The following is a 19,369-nucleotide window of genomic DNA, read 5'->3' on the forward strand; positions in this document are numbered from 1 at the left end:
TCTGAAAGTGGAAGATAGCTTGAGGTCAGGGTTACACTGAGAAAAGTACACCACACCACAAGATGCAAACGTTATTGAATACAGACCAAATAGCTAAACTTACAGTTTTCAGCATGACATGACAAGATCCGCTAGAAAAGTCTTGACCATCATCACTGGCTCTGAGGCAGAGATCTGGTGGTGGGCACTTCGGTGATACCTTCATCAAGGCATTGATTGCTTTAAGCACGCTCTGGTAGTGGTCCAGCATGACATTCTGAATGAAAGATCAGGATAGCTTTCATTCACTCAGTTTCAAACAAATTGATATATCATGCGTCGATCACATTACGCAAACGGATTAAAGCGGAATAATTTATTCACTTCGGAGGTTCCTTTTTTCCTTTTCCTTTTATTTAGAATGACTACAAAAACGAACCTTGAGCTGAAGTCCTCCAGCATTCCAGTTTTGTACGCACGCAGGAGATTGAAAGCACAGCTGCCGCACGCAGTCGTCCTGAGAAATGGTTATATTTTTCTTTTGATGTCAAATACACAATACATACGATTCCACACTTTACTAAACCATATTTTCACCAAAACGGAGTTCATTACCCTAAAAGCAACGCATAAACCACAATGGATCACTGAAATCGAAACTATGCGATGCTGCGCTGCTAGGTTTCGAGAGAAGCCTTCTAGAACGGTGTCACTCATGTTGAAAAGCATCTATAAGTAACGTTTATCAACGCGAGGAATACCACAAAAAGAAATAGCACTTACCACTCGATGAAACGCTTAAAAATGTTGGAATTCCTCGAAAGTTTCGGGAGCACGGCCTGATACATTCGTTTCTCGCAGCGAGAGCGACGGGGACTCCGACAGTGCAAACACGGCTGGATGATCGGCGCCTGATAGTCTGGGAAGAGAAATCCGTTGCTGCACCCCGGTCATGTGACTGATTATCGTGAAGTGATCAGATCAGCATCGGGGAGCGATCCTATATTTTGGTCACATGACCAAGGTCAGTCCAGACCGGGAAATGATCAGAGCAGCATCGGGGAGCGATCCTATATTATTGTTTACATGACCAAAAGGAGACCAGAGCGGGAAATGATCAGGGCACCGTCGGGGGACTACCTTATCTTCTCTTATGTTCTACCTCCTCAGTTCCCGCACCGCTGGGAACCAGTCGGGCACTATCGCCCGTTCAGGAGCCAAAGCCCCCATTGCGTTCCCATTCTTTTCCCGAGGGCTTGTGCTGCCTGGGTAGAACTTTAATAGGCTCCTAAAATTATAGTTCCGTAGTAGAAGTTTTTCTAAACTGCAATGCAATAATCATTAATATGGTGGGAATGCAATCATGTTCCCGTAAAGGCGTTCTGTCTAGTCCTCCGTCGAGCGCAAATAGAACTTTGCCCCCCGGCTTTCGCGCCTTTTTGCTCGCAGGTATAGCCTCAGACAACGAGTATACGAGCATAGAAAGGGTCATGTATTACATAAACCTGGTGATGATGTTGAGTGGTCTCACTTATTTTAAAAGAGCAGTGGTAGTTAACTGGTGTTGTGATTCTAATGACCATGATGAGCCTTTGGGGTGAAAATCGCTAATATGGACGGTGCTTTTTTTGTTGAATTTTATTGTGAAAGTGAACGTCATTAAGTGTCGGACAAAGGAAATATTCTTGCGATTCAATAAATAATAGGAGTCTTTGTCTTTGCCGCTGTCTTATTCAAGCAGGATGTGATGACGTCACGCAGTCTGTAGCAGTGCATTGACCGTTACTGGGAAAAAGTGTAGCAATAGAAAAATGGTGTGTATTGTCCTGGACGGACTTATAATGAGCACTGTTTTTGAATAAGAGGAGTGCGTGTGCTTAGAAATAGTTTGATGTTGGTTTTCTGCTTTGTTCAAGTGTTTCTCTTTGCTTCCCCCCCCCCCCCTTGTTGTCTGAGAAACATGCGCTGACATGGCCTGACCTGTTGTGTCATGTTTTCCTTCTACATGTAGTTTTTTTCTTTTTGACAAGGAACATTCTTGACGATAGTGCTGCCTGGAATGGGAGTAGTGCTATTCTTAATAATTTTGCGATTCATTTAGTTCAGAGAGTAACCACAACGGGGACAGGTGCATGGCTTTATCCAGTCGAGGAACAAAGCGACATTATTCAGTTACCTGCCTGGCTCTCGGAAGGGATGGACATGTCTCGATTAGGTCGTTATATGTAGGCATTGAAGATGTTAGGATATTTTGTTCTTTTGCAAGTCTAATTTAGTAAGACTTTGGGAATGAAATGCTTAATTCCTACAATCACCTCTCATGTACGGTGTTTTTCTGCAATAGTTCCCTATGCAATCCTTATAGAAGAATAAAGGAAATAATCTTGGGATAGTGATTCAATGAATAACAGGTCCCCTGTCTAGAACGTACGCGCCCTTGAGCCACGTAGCTGCATGATGACGTAATACCGCGACACTATTGTTTCAGGTGGACCTTGTCCAGAGGAGCATTAGTGAAAAAAAAAAAACAGTGTAGCCCTGAGACAATAGGATGACGTCACGACCAATGAGCATGGCCTGCAGGGGGCGCAAGGATTCACTTCTCTCTTGGACACTGACAGGTGTGGACGCATTAATTCTGTTCCTAGCAATTGCGTTGTCCGTCAGTGGAAGAGCGTAGCTTCGGTGGGGTTCCGTCTGCCTCTGATGGGGTGCGGATGTGGTTCGTCACTGGTGAATGGTGTTCGACGATGCAGGTGGATTTTGTGACGAGCGGATTTATTTACAATGAGGGAATGTAGTGTACGTGTCCGATGATGTTGAGTGTCTTTTCACTCTGTTCAAGTGTCTCTGTGTTTGTTCTCCTCTGTTGCCCAGCAGTCGTGCGATTTGTCCTGACGTGTCCTGACATGCCCCGACATGCATGCTTTCCTTTGTTGACGCTTTGTATTTTTTCTTTTTTGACAAGGAACATTCTTGTCTTGACGATGTCGATAGTGCTGCCCTGAATGGGAATAGTGCTAGAACAATTCTTAATAATTTTGCGATTAAATTAGTTCAGAAATCAACCGCAAGAGGGACAGATGCATGACGTTATAGAGGAGAAAAAGCAGTACGATTCAGTTCCGTGCTTGGCTGTCGGATGGAGTAGACGCATCGTTCTGCGCTCCTTGTTACCCGTACTCTGTGTTGATTTGTTGAGTGCCTAGTCCTCTTATTAACCATTGATGGAGTTACGTGTTAGGATATTTTGTTCTTTTGCAAGTCTCATTTAGTAAGACTTTGGAATTCCTACGATCAGTTTTCATGTATGGTGCTCTTCTGCAATAGTTTCCTACGCAATCGTTATAGAAGAATAAAGGAAATAATCTTGGTATGATGATTCAGTAAATAATAGGTCCCCTGTCTAAAGCGTACGCATCCTTGAGCCACGCAGGTGCATGATGACGTCATGCCATGGCTTCATTGCAGATTGACCTTGTCCAGTTGTGTCGACCGTGAGGAAAAAAAAAGAACGGTGTAGCCTTGTGCCTTGGGATGACGTCACGACCAATGAGCAACGCAAGAAGAAGGCGCAGGAATGCTCTTCTATCTTAGCCTCTCGCAGGTGGTAGGCAGGCAGACCTCTCGGTTCCTCAAATTGCACACATCACACACACACACACATCACATCTCGCAGGTGGTCGCCGCAGAGGGCGCTAAGAGCGCATGCGTAGCGGCGCGCGCCAGTGTTGCCACACCTATAGATTTATCATGAGATCTACCTACTTTTTGGAAAATCTACAGAGATTTCTGAAAATATCATGATTTTCTGCTCCAACAAATGAGTCACTCGACCCAGTGCTTCGCATCAGTGCATAAAATAAAGAACGCCAGCAGAACCTGGGAATGAGTGTTTTACCGACTATTTTTTAGAATATTTTCCGCAGCAAAACGAAACAAATAAACGGCCTCTCAACGACCACCATAACTGGCCTCCTGCACACAAAACGCACGCTCTTGGGCCAAGAGATCGCGATCTGGCGGGGCTCAGCCGAGGACGTCTACAGCGACTGAACCATTGGCGAGCCTCAACGCTAAATAAGTTTTCTTGGGTGTTTGTGTGCGCATTACCATCTTGCCTCACAGACTTGGACTGTCTAGCTTTGAAGTGAAACCACAACGTTTATAATTCGCGTCACGCATGTACGCTTTTATTATATCTGTGGAAATAATGTATCGAGCTTTATTGCATTTGTGGTCCCATTGCGATCCTCGCTCACCACTGTGATGGTGGAACGAGTGAGATAAATACACCCGGTGCGTTACACGCGATACACCCGGTGCGTTATGCCACGGCTGATGTGAATGCACATGTCCAAGTATTAAAATCTGCGTGCAGTGAGACTTTTGTTTTGCGACTGTAGCGGACTTATAAGTACGCGACATCGCAAACCGACAGTTCCAACGTAATGCCAGTGGGCCGCAGCCATAAATTCCGGCTGTGGTCTATCAGCAGTGGAGCGAAATATGCCCTTATTCATCCACTAATTCAGAGACGCAGGCAGACATTCCAGATTTGAAGGCAAAACGTTCAAGTAACTGAGTTTTGAGTGGCTACAGATTTTTAGGACGATCTACAGATTTTTCGGACTCGGATCTACAGATATTTTTTTTTTACGTGTGGCAACACTGCGCGGCGCCCCAGTCACTTGCTCGCTGGATCTCGCGGAGTGCAGACGTGTCCTCGGTCACTCCGCAGTCCCCGCGCCCGCTCAGTTTCTGCCTGGCTCTCTGATGGAGCAGTCGCACCTTCGCCGCGGGGGAAAAGGTGAGTGATTTGCCGATGTTTGCGCGTTGTTTTACCGTGCTCGTGTTAAGCCTTTTCTCGCCGTACGCGCATGTTTAGCGGTGTCCCGTACCAGGCCTGTTGACGCACGTTTACCGTCGTGTTGCTAGTGGTTCCCGCCTTGTGTTAGCCCCGTAGTGTTGTGCGGTGACGCTGTGGTTAGGCCTTTTCTCTCGCATGCCTAGACTTGTTGAGCAGTGCTGCCATTTTTACGTGCCTCTAGTACTTTGCTGTTCTGTGTCTCTTCTCGCATAGAGCTACGATGCTGGCGCCATCTGGTGTGATGCCTTCAACTAGGTGGCCACCTGCCTCTGCAACTGTCGTGCCCCCGTCGCCCGCACCGGCGTGATTTCTTCAAGATGGCGTCGTTGATTTTCAAATAAATTATTTCCCACTGTCTGCTTCCTTTCTATCTAGTTTTTTTTCTACAACCCAAGTTTTACATAGAAAATCCACGACAAGTATTGCATTGAGTTAGATTTTGCACGATTTTAAAAATTTCAATAAAAAATAAAATATTTCAAAGTAAAAAGTGCAATACTTGCCGTGGATTTTCTGTGTAAAACTTGGGTTGAATGATTGCTACTGACGTTGAGTAAACATTTTCAGTCGGGACATGCAAAGCAACGGTCGTGTCACTCACGACTTGAGAAGCAAGTGAATGCCAGCATTGAGGCACTCCTCCCGTTGGTCTTTCTAGATATGCGGTCAATTGTGAGAGCATTACCAGCAGCAGCTAAGCTCCAGGAAGCGATCCCCACATTGGAGCTGTTGCTTGGCAGTTGTAATTTCACTGTCTGGGAATGACCGACAGATGCGGTCAGACAGGAGCGTACCATATTTCAGTGGACTACCAATGGTCTGAGAAACAGGTTAGGGGACTTTAACCTCCTCCTGCACTCACGCAGACTCGCTGTAGCTAGTGTTTATACCGCACCCTCGGTCCGCTTCCCTGGGGACGTAATTAGAGATTTCTTTCAGTGCCGTGCTAGCAGTTTTATTCTATGTGGTGACTTCAGTGCCCACTGTGGTAGCTGGGGAAGTCAGAACCAGGGCTCGGAACCGTTATTTATTGGGGTTCGGTTCAAGTTCCGGTTCAAGGTTATCAGTTCGGGCTCGGCGCAACCAAAATAACGGTTTGAACCGATATTAATCGGTTCGAACCGGTTTACGTGTGCTGTGCTAATTAGTGTAACACATGTGAGAGGTAATATTAGGTTCCGGCGATCGCTTGCTTCTCGTTCCTTCCTCTTACTCCCTCGCCTCTTCACTTCATAGGTACAAAGAACCATGCAGTTTACAGCAGATCATCCTTTACTGTACCGAAAAGTGCTAGGAAATGGCGTACAGCATACCACTGAACTCCATTGCAAAAGGCTATCGCCAATTTCTAAACGAAAAAGAGAATAAAGCGGTCACGTGCTAGGTACGAGTATCTCAGAGTCGCGCGCGCAGGGCGGCACGCTGCTCTCCGTTGAAAAGAGGGCGAGAGGTCGCTCCTGTGTTTCCTTCCTCCATGCAAACCACACCACACGCCAACGCCTTTCCCGTGGTCGCTAGAGGTCTGCGTTGCTTGTGGATGTCACTGTGAACTATTAAAATTTACGTCGCCTTCACGCTGCGACGCTGAATGAAAGGAAGCAGTCGAGGCAACAATGCAAAGTGTAGCTGTCGTGTAGCACATCTTTTTTTTTCCACCTCGAGTCACCAAAATGTACAGGGTTGTCGCGTACCTTTTGTACGTGAGGCTGTGGGAGATGCATGGACTCACCACTTCTCGGTTTATCAATTTGTCCGCTCTATGAATTCGTAAACAAAATACAGAAACCGACACTGAAGATTTTTGTTTAAGTTTAATTTTTACAAGCTTTCGCGTGGAGGTCCACGTTTCCTCAGGTACAAAGTGAAGTGGTGACAGACATAAGTATATATAGTATAGACATATACACGACTAAACACACTGCTGTACAAAGAAGGGGAAGGGGAAAGCAGATATGATGCCACATGTCTGTGTACAATGAATTGCTGGGCAGATGGATAAGTGACCTCTAACAGTTTAAGAACAGTAAAAGGTGTTATTGTGAACAAAAAGGCTCGCCAACCCAGTTTCGCAGGAGGGGGGTCAGGAGTATGGGAAACGAGTGGCCCAGAATGAACAAAAGGGAAGGTTACGGATTATCTGACTGACAGCCAGACGATGAATGAAGCGAAGATTCAAGACTTGTGCACAAATAAATATAGATATATAACTATTAAATTTACATAAGCGGATATAACGAGCCAGGACTAAGATTCAGACCATTTGGTGTGAGACACTTGAATTGCGAAATTAAGTAGGACCCTCTATTCTTACGTTTAATGTCGATGCGGAACCCAGATTCTAGCAATATAATTTTCAAATCAGTTTCATAATCGTGATTAGGTTGATTGAAATGAATGGCGACAGGAGTTTGGCGGGCATTTAGGATATCAAATTTGTGGCCGTAAAATCTTTTTCTCATTGTGTTGGAGGTTTCACCGATGTATTGTGAATTGCACTTGCAGCAGAATATCAAGTAACAAATATTGGGTGAATTACAATGGAGTGAATGATGAATTTTCAAAAGGAAGTCACCCAAAGTACTACGGACAATGGTGGACGGCGCGATAAATTTACAGGTCTGGTACCGTGTACTACCACAGGGATAACAACCCGGCGAGCGCTTCATCATGCATGATGGCGTGAGGATGTCGCGCAAATTTTTAGATCTACGGAATGCTACTAATGGGGGAGTCGGAAAAATTTCCTTTAATTGCTCGTCAGCATGTAATATATTCAGGTGGCGTCTAAGAAAGGAATTGGTATTGACAAGTGATTTATGATATGGGGTGGATAAAACTACATTACTTAAGTCTTCTTTGCGTTTCGGGGTGAATAAGGACTCCCTTGACAGGCTAGATGATTTGGCAAACGAGTCATGGATGAGTTCACATGGGTAATTTCTTTTTTGGAAATCAAATACCATTTGCTGAGTATGTTTTACAAAATAAGTCTGATCTGAGCAGATTAGTTTCAGGCGCAAGAACTGACCATATGGAATACTTCTTTTCTGGTGATTAGGATGATAGCTTTCATAGTGGAGGTATTGACGCTTGTCCGTTGGTTTCTTGTATAGTTCAGTGGTCAGCCTACCAGATTTACATGACACTGTCACATCAAGGAAGTTGATGAATCACCTTGGATAGTTACAGGTAAATTTAATTTTGTTATGCGGAGAATTGAAGTGATCAAAAAATGACCGTTACCCACTCTTAATAATAAAACTTTTGAAATCCACGCTAAGAAATCCACCCTTCAAATTCCAATCCTTTGAAATTCAAGCTGTCAAAATAAATCACAACGGGTCTATGCAGTCCAGTGATAAGGATGGTTTTACGTGAGAAAATCAGTGTTTAAGAAGGTCACACTCCAGAATAAGGAGTCTTTATGCAATTCTGTGTCATATTCAGCATGTATCTCTCAATTATTCATTATATTTAATTACGTTACAGGCGTAAATAACTGCGCGTATGAATACTAGTGTAGAGGACGATGGTCTTCCTCTACATGAGTCCTGACCGGCGGAGATGGAATGTCTCAGTGGGCAGATGGACGTGGCCTCACACTAGGACAGTGCCGGTAGAACTGGCTTCCAGGCGCAGTGGCGCGCGCCAGCAGAGGCACGTCATTGTCATCGTCGTCCACGGGCCGCCACATCACTCCCCCCTCCCTCAGACGCGGAGCGGTGCATGCTGTTGAAGTCCGCGTCGATACTATGAAGAGGAGAATGATGACGGCTCGTAGATGGTGGACGACTGGGCACACGGCTTGTGCTTGTGCGGCTTGATGCAACAGCAGCGGGATGGCGGGAGCAAGAGCGCTGCAATCCGGGCGGGTTCCAGTGATGAGATGTGAATGTTGAATGCTTGGATGTTTGAGTTGTTGCTGATTGTGTTGGGCGTCTGCTGAGTGCGTTGAGCCCCCGTTGAGTGCGCTGAGTGCTTGTTGAGGGATTGCTGCCGAGCGTTGATTGTTGCTGAGTGAGTGAGTTGCTGAGTGCTGATTGTTGCTGAGTGAGTGAGTTGCTGAGTGCTGATTGTTGCTGGGTGAGTGTGTTGCTGAGTGGGCGACAGTACCGTGACCGGTACGACAGCGTGAATGCCAGTTGTCGCCAGAGAAGTGCCGGGGAGGACCATCATGAAGCAGGTGGAGGCCGGAAAGTCAGCTTACTGTGGTCTCCCTGCGGGTCCCCGGTGGAACAGTGGTCACGGTGCGCCTTGCCTGCTAGAGGGTGGATCGCTGCTGGTTTGCCGACGAAAAATTTAGGATGTTGCACGGCCGAATTACGCCGAACATGGTGTTCGTTGTTCGGGTCACCAAATCTAGAGGACGATGGTCTTCCTCTACATGAGTCTTGACCGGCGGTGATGGAATGTCCGTCGTCTGTCGATGTTGGGAACCGAGAAAACGGCACATCTCTGCGGACAGACGGGAGGTGAACTGGCGGCCTCTGTCGGTGGTAATTATAGCGGGCGTGCCGAAGCGGGCCACCCAAGTGTCGAGGAAGACGCGCACCACCGTGTCAGCAGTTATGTCGGCGATGGAAATGGCCTCCTCCCAGGGGTGACTTGGTGGAGGGCACCACCAACAGCTTCCGAGGACGCGTCGACGGTAAGGATGATAGGGGCATCGGGAATCGGGTGAGCGAGGAGCGTAGCCTCGGCGAAGGCACGCTTGATGCTGAGGAAGGCCGTTTCGGCGGCAGCAGACCACTCGAGCGGTTTGGAAGGTCCACCGGGCGCAGAAAGTAGGGAGCAGAGCGGGTGGATGAGCTGGGCACAATGGGGGACAAACTGGCGGTAAAAATTTATGAGTCCTAAAAATTCTCGGAGCTTGCGGCGGGTGGCAGGACGCGGAAAAGTGTCGATGGCTTCTACTTTCCGGCGGAGTGGGGTGGTCCCTGCAGCGTCTATGCGATGGCCAAGAAACTCGATGGTAGAGACGCCCAGATCACATTTTGCAGGGTTGACGACGACGCCATACTCTCGTAAACGCTGGAAGAGCTGCCGGAGGTGACCTTCGTGCTCGGTGGGGCCGGAGCTGGCCACCAGGATGTCGTCGAGGTAGCAGAAGCAAAAGTGGAGGCCGCGCGTGACTTCGTCAATAAATCTTTGAAACGTCTGCGCCGCATTGCGCAAGCCGAAAGGCATGCGGATGTATTCGGATAATCCGAACGGGGTCGTGATGGCAGTTTTTGGGATGTCGGCGGACTCCACAGGAATTTGATGGTATGCCTGTATGAGATCAATTTTGGAGAAGGTGGTGGCTCCATGAAGGCGGACGGCGAAGTCATGAATATGTGGCAATGGGTAGCGGTCGGGAATGGTCACAGCGTTGAGGGCGCGATAGCCTCCGCATGGGCGGCAGTCCCCTGGGTCTTTCTTTCGGGACCATATGGAGCGCAGACGCCCAGGGGCTGCTAGAGGGACGAATGTAGCCAAGCGCGAGAAGATGGTCAAATTCGCGGCTTGGCATGCACAGGAGGGCCCTTGCGTGGTGGAGTGACGAGGTGGAGTGTCCGTGGGAGGCAACCGGGTGACATCGGGGTATTCGTCAAGAAGGGCGCGAAATTGCTCCGGAGCTGACGGGCGGACAATGACAGGGCTGATCGGTGCATGTAAGGCACGTACTCCGTGGACAAACAGACCAGTACTGTTGTCGTGGAGCTTCCTTCTTTTGATGTCCAGCAAATCAAAATGGCGTAGAAAGTCGGCGCCCAAGATGGCATCAGAAACGTCTGCGATGATGAAAACCCATTGGAAGCTGCGTCGTAATCCAAGGTTCAATGTAAGGGAACGTTCGCCGAAACACTTGATGGGGGATGAGTTGACGGCGCGCAGGGAATGAGGAGAGGAACGATGGTGATCGGAGGGGAGTGGTGGGATGATGCTCACTTCAGCGCCAGTGTCGACGAGGAAGCGAAGATGATTGATGGAGTCGATGACATAAAAGAGGCGGTTGCCGTTGCCTCCAGCATCATCTGCCGCCATCAGGTGCTGGGGGGAACGTTTCCCTCCCACGAGCATGGTGGTTGGCACTGGCGGGCGTGCGCACCAAAGGTGCGGTGATACCAGCAGAAGGGAACTTGTGCTGGTAACGGCGCGGAAGTTGTGCTGGTGAGGAACTTGTGCTGGTGACGGCGAGCGGTATCGACGTGGCGAGTAATGGCGAGTGCGGGATTGACGGCCACGTAGCGAAAGCGAGATGGTGAGCGGTGACGTGACGCGGTTGCGTGTACCACAAGGGTAGTCAGGCCTGTCACCAACTCAGTCAGACGATTTACGCCGCACTGCGGGCTGTTGACAGTCGTCGTGAGGTCTGTGGCGACAAGCTGAACGGCAGATTCGGGGATAGACAGGGCAGCTGGCTGAGACGGATGGAGGAAAGGCGCAGCGCGCGAAGCGCAGAGTGGGTGGGATGCCGAGGAAGATTGTGTACGTAAGTCGAGGATGCGGTCGGCAAGGTGGGCAAGATCATCCAACGACATTTTATCAGCAGCTGTTAGAACAACGCGTATGTCGGATGGAAGGCGCTGAAGAAATAACTGTTGCATAATAGCGGGGTCAAGTGGAGTGCTTCCCGTAAGCTGCCTCATACGGCGAAGTAACTGTGAAGGCTTTTGGGCGCCCAGTTCTTCTGCGCCCAGCAGTTGTTGTAAGCGGCGATGGATGGAGAGCGCTGTTCTATCAAGGAGCTCGCGCTTTAGCGTGTCATACGGAGCTTGCGCTGGTGGACTGAGAATAAGATCACGGATCTCAGCAACGATTTCGACTGGAAGGGCGCTAACGGCGTGGCCAAATCTGGAAGACTGCGCTGTGATATACCGGGCGTCGAATTGGCGCTCAACCTGCGCAAACCAAAGTTCGGGGTCTTGACTCCGAAATGGTGGAAGGCGGAGGGAAACTGTCGAGTCTTCATGGGTAACGGCCGCGGCCGAAGTGCCAGGGAGGACCATCGTGAAGCAGGTGGAGGCCGGAAACTCAGCTTACTGTGGTCTCCCTGCGGGTCCCCGGTGGAACATGGCCCCGGTGCGCCTTGCCTGCTGGAGGGTGGTTCGTTGCTGGTTTGCCGAAAAATTTAGGATGGTGAGTGGCCGAATTACGCCGAACATGGTGTTCGTTGTTCGGGTCACCAAATGTAGAGGACGATGGTCTTCCTCTACATGAGTCTTGACCGGCGATGATGGAATCTCTCAGCGGGCAGATGGACGTGGCCTCACGCTAAGACGGTGCCGGTTGAACTGGCTGCAGGGCGCAGTGGCGCGCGCCAGCAGAGGCACTTCGTTGTCATCGTCGTTCACGGGCCGCCACAGGAAAACAAACGAAGAACGCTTCAGCGGTTCGGCCGTTCGGCTACCATTGGGGACGAGGCTATATGAGAAAATGGAGTAACGACCGAGCCGTATGGTGTTGCGGGATGTGCTGCATAAAAAGGATAATCACTGCAAGCGCTAATAAAGCATATGTTTCTGCTGCCGATTTCGTAAGGTATTTTTCAGACGTGTGACGTCTTGGTGTGCTAACACGTGCGTGCAACGCATGAAGGAATTCATGGGTGAAGTGACATTGATGCAGTCGTAGCTGTTTTGGACAGGAAATCGTGTAGCGAAAAATGTCCAGGATGAGCAACATATAAAATGTACAGCAAAACTGCTGTGTCTACCATTTGTCACGACGGTAATCACGTAAATATCATGTAAACGTCTCTTGCTTTCCTCGGCCTCAGCCTACGAAGAACCGCTAATGTTATGTTTGATAAGGGCCGCGAAAAGTGGTTCAGCAAGGTAAAACTGTGCCGGGAACACCGCCACATGAGGGAGGTGTTTAATTAAATCACAGTGAAAGATAGCAAAGGACTGTTACTGGTCATGTAGACAGCAGATCTCGTTCACCAACACATCAATGGATTGTATAAATAGTCTTCCTGTCAACGGACAACTGTCATTTTCCTCCCGTTTATACTGAGCAATGTTGACCCAGAGCTTCGTTTTTGGATGCCACAAAACACTTCTCGCCAAGATGGTGCACTGTGACTCATGGACTGTGACTCAATGGGGCATTTACAGCTCAGTGTCATTACCACCTGAGGCAAGTTGACTCTCTCAGATACTGTCACTGCAGTGCTGTAGAAGACCCAGAGTATATTCTTTGTCATTGCCCACACTACCGAGCTTTCCAAACTGCCATTTTTCAGATCTCTCAATAATCTGAACTCCTGCCCCTCTCTATAAAATTGCTTGGCCTATGGCTAAATCGAGCCCACGAATGCCTGCTCTCAAAGCTGTTTTGGCAATTTTGGACTCCATGGGACATTATTTCCTTCCTCACACCACAAGCAGCTATGGGGTAGAGTATCGCCCCAGGCAATGAAACTCCCTGCCCATCTCAAAATAAAGTTGATGAACAGCATCTGCAACTTCTGCGAGGTGGTTTAAACCACTCTTATAATTACATGTTATATAAACAAAATACATAAGCCGACACTGAAGATTTTTGTTTAAGTTTAATTTGTACAAGCTTTCGCGTGGAGGTCCACGCTTCCTCAGGTCCTACGTGAGGAAGCGTGGGACTCCACGCGAAAGCTTGTACAAATTAAACTTAAACAAAAATCTTCAATGTCGGTTATTGTATTTTGTTTGTGTGATCTACAGGGCTTGACTACCCTCTTCGTATACACTTCAACTACATGTTATGTGTAACCTAGGAATGCCGGTATGTGGGTGGAGTGGCTAGATTGCCACAGTACCACAAATAGGAACAGAAATGGCTGATAAATCTGCTACAGAATCTGGGCCAAGACGATGAGCACTTGGAATCATCACAGTTTTTAGTACCATGCAGAGGAAGATAGAGTAGAGTACCCTCAAATTTTGTACTACTTTTTCTGAATTAGTTGTAATTATGCTGTAGCTACATAGGCAGCAGTTACAATGCTACTCACAGTTGCCAAAACTTCATGCTAGCACTCAATCCTTTTTTACAAACTTTGATTTGTGATGTCATGAATGTTTCGCTGACTTCCATAGACCCGGTTTCACCAACTCTGGTTAACTGAACCAATATCAAGGGTTGCCAATTCTTGAACTTAACAGACACCTCTTTTTTTCCATCGGTGATATGGTGAATATTTCAGTAATAATAACTCCTTTAGTGAAGCAGATAGTTTAATGACCGTTCATCTTAGTTCAGATGCCGAAAAGGTTGGTGAAACTGGGCCATTATGTAGCCTTTGTGTTCTGTTGCTGTGCAATGGCTTTTCGAGGGATTCAAACTACAAAAAAGGTGAATAATAAAAAAAATTCTTGGCATACCTACCTACATACATGTCCCGGACAGCACGTAAGAAACTCAACAGAATATAAATGTCATCATGACGTTGGTAGACAGATTGACACCGCTGAGTTCCACGAATGGGCACTTGTTCAGTGCCTCCTCTTGAAAGAAAAGTAGGACCGAAAGTCGCGTGCTCTCTCAGAGACCACCGTAATCCGCTTAATATCATGCCTTTTAGACGCGAACTCGTCCCCCGTAGCTTTGAGCGTAGCTCAACTGTACCAAATTGGTGGCTCTGTTGAACAGTATGATGTCATTTGTTTTTAAGATGAACAGTATGATGTCATTTGCACCGTTTCCAAGGCACTTTGTACAATGGTGATGTGTGCCAGCAGTGTACTGTCTTCCGAAATGTAGTTTTCGTGTCCACTTCAAGAGGAAATTTTTTTTAAGAGGCTTAGAGGATGCGTAACTACTGTGTGATTTTCACTAAATATCAGAAGAGAGGTGCACACCTAAATACCTGAAACCCTCAACTCAGTTAATTGTAGGATCAAAATTACATAGGAATATATTGAGGTTTGTCTTGTTCACAAAAGATATCATTGCACAATCTGCAAAGTTCATCGGTAGTTGCCCTAGCCTACATCAATCATAAACACTGCAAACCCCTCATTGAGCATAGTCAGTCCGCGGTACGCGAAGTGAAAAGCGTCATTGCCCATTGTGAACATGGCCATGCAACAGTGCTTGCGGCTTTGCATTTCTCACTAGTTTCTTTCATCACTTTGTTATGAGATGACTAATGCTTTGCCAATTCAACACGAACATACTTTGTAACAACAACTTGGAACTTTGGAACAACTTTGCAAAGCATATGTACTCGTATGCACTTCCTTTAATCGCTTCAGGAGTATTTCTCCCGTAACATATCTCAGCAGATGCAGCATGTCATGTAGGTAACACAATTGTGGCACAGTATTTGCTTCATATGTCCAACAAGCAGAGATATCAAATCTTTGTACAAAAATGGTGTGCCACGTGTCCGTGTAAAGACGCGTCGCTTAGATGGAATAGGTACAGCATCTTGATGTTGAATGCAAGAAGTTAATGTTTGACAACATATATGTAATGGGTTAAACAGAGCAGTATATCATACACATCAGAAGAATGCCAACACTTCAGTGCTCTACCTTTACCTGTTATTCCAATGTTTACTCTCCCTTCTATTCGAATTATGTATTTCAGAATCATTTTTGTATTATTGAATTTTAATTTGTCAATCCTTTCGCATGTCTTGTGATAGACAGGTTAGCAATGTAAGCAGTGTTTATGTGCCTCTCACAACCTGTATCTTCATGCAAAAATACTCCAAAAGCCGGGAGACGACATAACCAATCCCAAAATTCGCGGTCACCCCCCCGCCGGCGCACTCCGTCACTATACTCAGCCGCTATGCGGGAAGCTGCCTTACAGGATGTTAATTCAATGGGAGACAGCGTTTATGCCAATTAACAGCAAAACAGAATAAATTTTTTAAGATGTCATCGCCTAATAGAGAAGAACACCATGTAAAGAACCCCTGGAGACATGAAAGGCACCAGCAGGATATAAGCCTAGTGCACCCTGGCCAAATGAATTTTAATGCATTGCGCCTATGGGGATTCCGTCGATTTTTGCACATCGCCCATGTTTAGACTACGATTTTTCGACAAAAGCAGTCAAATTCTGCAAATGTCATCACCTATTTTCGTTCAGTACGTCCTCCAGGCGACATACCAACCACGGCACGATGTGTGAGTGTTAATCCTGATGCACCCAGGGCCTTCAAAGTTGCGACTCAGACAGGGTTCCCCTCCTAGGCGCTCGACGGACTAAGTCCCAGTATTATCGTAATACGCATGCGCTGAGACTGTACGGCCGGTCTGAAGGATTCGAAACGAGAACTGTCATTTTTTCCAGAACTCGAAGTGGCTGACAGAACAGACAACTTTATTTTCAGTGAGTAATATACAAATGATACCGTCTTGTATTTTATATCGCTTTTATATTAAACTATACAACTTGATAAAACTGTCCATTTCGAGTGCCGTTTTGGAAGTGATTTTGTCAAACGCGACCTTTCAGGGTGCAACAGGAGAACAAGGTACGGGGCTCAAACCCCGTGATCGTACTTTCACATATACATACACATATACATTACATTATATAATCAGCTTAGGATGATGAAATTCGCCATTTGGCCGTTTTGGAAGCGATTTTGTCAAACGCGACCTCTCAGGGAGCAACAGGGGAAGATAATGGGTTCTAACCCCGTGATCTTACTTTCACGTATACATATTATAATATCAGCTTAGGACATCTTTAATATTAATTTTATATCAAATGATAATAAGCCCCGACGTTTACGAAATTGGCCACTTGGCCATTTCGAGTGCCGCTTTGGAAACGATTTTGTCAAACGCGACCTCTCAGGGTGCAACAGGGGAACAACGTACGGGTTTAAACACCGTGATCATACTTTCACGTATACATATTACAGAATTAGTTTAGGACATTTTTAATATTTTTATATCGAATGATATTGAGCCCCGAAGTTGACGAAATTAGCCACTTTGCCATTTCGAGTGCCGTTTTGGAAGCGATTTTGTCAAACCCGACCTCTCAGGGTGCAACAGGGGAACAAGATACGGGGTTCAAACCCCGTGACCTTATGTTCACATATACATACTACAAAATCAGCTTAGGACATATTTAATATTATTTTTATGTCAAATGATATTAAGCCCCGAAGTTGATGAAATTGGCCATTTGGCCATTTCGAGTGCCGGCTTGGAAGCCATTTTGTCAAACCCGACCTCTCAGGGTGCAACAGGGGAACAAGATACGGGGTTCAAACCCCGTGATCTTACTCTCACATACACATACTACAAAATCAGCTTAGGACATCTTTAATGTTATTTTTATATCAAATAATATTAAGCCTCGAAGTTGACGAAATTTGCCACTTGGCCATTTCGAGTGCCGGTTTGGAAGCCATTTTGTGAAACCCGACCTCTCAGGGTGCAACAGGGGAACAAGATACGGGGTTCAAACCCCGTGATCTTACTTTCACATATACATATTACGAAATTAGCTTCGGACATCTTTAGTGTTATTTTTATATCAAATGATATTAAGTCTCAAAGTTGACGAAATTGGCCACTTGGCCATTTCGAGTGCCGTCTAGGAAGCGATTTTGTCAAACGCGACCTCTCAGGGTGCAACAGGGGAACAAGATACGGGGTTCAAACCCCGTGATCTTATGTTCACATATACATACTACAAAATCAGCTTAGGACATATTTAATATTATTTTTATGTCAAATGATATTAAGCCCCGAAGTTGATGAAATTGGCCATTTGGCCATTTCGAGTGCCGGTTTGGAAGCCATTTTGTCAAACCCGACCTCTCAGGGTGCAACAGGGGAACAAGATACGGGGTTCAAACCCCGTGATCTTATGTTCACATATACATACTACAAAATCAGCTTAGGACATATTTAATATTATTTTTTATGACAAATGATATTAAGCCCCAAAGTTGATGAAATTGGCCATTTGGCCATTTCGAGTGCCGGTTTGGAAGCCATTTTGTGAAACCCGACCTCTCAGGGTGCAACAGGGGAACAAGATACGGGGTTCAAACCCCGTGATCTTACTCTCACATACACATACTACAAAATCAGCTTAGGACATCTTTAATGTTATTTTTATATCAAATAATATTAAGCCTCGAAGTTGACGAAATTTGCCACTTGGCCATTTCGAGTGCCGTTTTGGAAGCGACTTTGTCAAACCCGACCTCTCAGGGTGCAACAGAGGAACAAGGTACGGGGTTCAAACCCCGTGATCTTACTTTCACATATACGTATTACAAAATTAGCTGAGGACATCTCTAATATTATTTTTATATCAAATGATACTAAGCCCCGAAGTTGACGAAATTGGCCACTTGGCCATTTCGAGTGCCGTTTTGGAAGCGATTTTGTCAAACCCGACCTCTCAGGGTGCAACAGGGGAACAAGGTACGGGGTTCAAACCCCGTGATCTTATGTTCACATATACGTACTACAAAATCAGCTTAGGACATATTTAATATTATTTTTATATCAAATGATATTAAGCCCCGAAGTTGACGAAATTGGCCATTTGGCCATTTCGAGTGCCGGTTTGGAAGCCATTTTGTGAAACCCGATCTCTCAGGGTGCAACAGGGGAACAAGATACGGGGTTCAAACCCCGTGATCTTACTTTCACATATACATATTACGAAATTAGCTTCGGACATCTTTAGTATTATTTTTATATCAAATGATATTAAGTCTCAAAGTTGACGAAATTGGCCACTTGGCCATTTCGAGTGCCGTCTAGGAAGCGATTTTGTCAAACGCGACCTCTCAGGGTGCAACAGGGGAACAAGATACGGGGTTCAAACCCCGTGATCTTATGTTCACATATACATACTACAAAATCAGCTTAGGACATATTTAATATTATTTTTATATCAAATGATATTAAGCCCCGAAGTTGACGAAATTGGCCATTTGGCCATTTCGAGTGCCGGTTTGGAAGCCATTTTGTGAAACCCGACCTCTCAGGGTGCAACAGGGGAACAAGATACTGGGTTCAAACCCCGTGATCTTACTCTCACATACACAAACTACAAAATCAGCTTAGGACATCTTTAATGTTATTTTTATATCAAATAATATTAAGCCTCGAAGTTGACGAAATTTGCCACTTGGCCATTTCGAGTGCCGTTTGGAAGCGATTTTGTCAAACCCGACCTCTCAGGGTGCAACAGAGGAACAAGGTACGGGGTTCAAACCCCGTGATCTTATGTTCACATATACGTACTACAAAATCAGCTTAGGACATATTTAATATTATTTTTATATCAAATGATATTAAGCCGCGAAGTTGACGAAATTGGCCATTTGGCCATTTCGAGTGCCGGTTTGGAAGCCATTTTGTGAAACCCGACCTCTCAGGGTGCAACAGGGGAACAAGATACGGGGTTCAAACCCCGTGATCTTACTTTCACATATACATATTACGAAATTAGCTTCGGACATCTTTAGTATTATTTTTATATGAAATGATATTAAGTCTCAAAGTTGACGAAATTGGCCACTTGGCCATTTCGAGTGCCGTTTAGGAAGCGATTTTG

The 19,369-nt window shown here is 46.2% G+C and overlaps 1 protein-coding gene across 1 annotated transcript; it reads right to left on the reverse strand.

Annotated features, from left to right (window-relative positions):
* Positions 1–10,875: 10,875 nt before the first annotated feature.
* Positions 10,876–11,841, reverse strand: LOC135398405 (uncharacterized). The gene has a single exon (XM_064629815.1). The coding sequence runs from the start codon at positions 11,839–11,841 to the stop codon at positions 10,876–10,878; it is 966 nt and encodes a 321-aa protein (XP_064485885.1).
* Between the last annotated feature and the right edge of the window lie 7,528 nt (positions 11,842–19,369).

This window comes from Ornithodoros turicata, chromosome 6 (genome assembly GCF_037126465.1).
Source record: "Ornithodoros turicata isolate Travis chromosome 6, ASM3712646v1, whole genome shotgun sequence".
Taxonomy (NCBI): Eukaryota; Metazoa; Arthropoda; class Arachnida; order Ixodida; family Argasidae; genus Ornithodoros; species Ornithodoros turicata.

Excerpts from the sequence above, each read along its gene's own strand:
- LOC135398405 (XM_064629815.1), bottom strand. The coding sequence starts at position 11,841 with ATGGTCCTCCCTGGCACTTCGGCCGCGGCCGTTACCCATGAAGACTCG.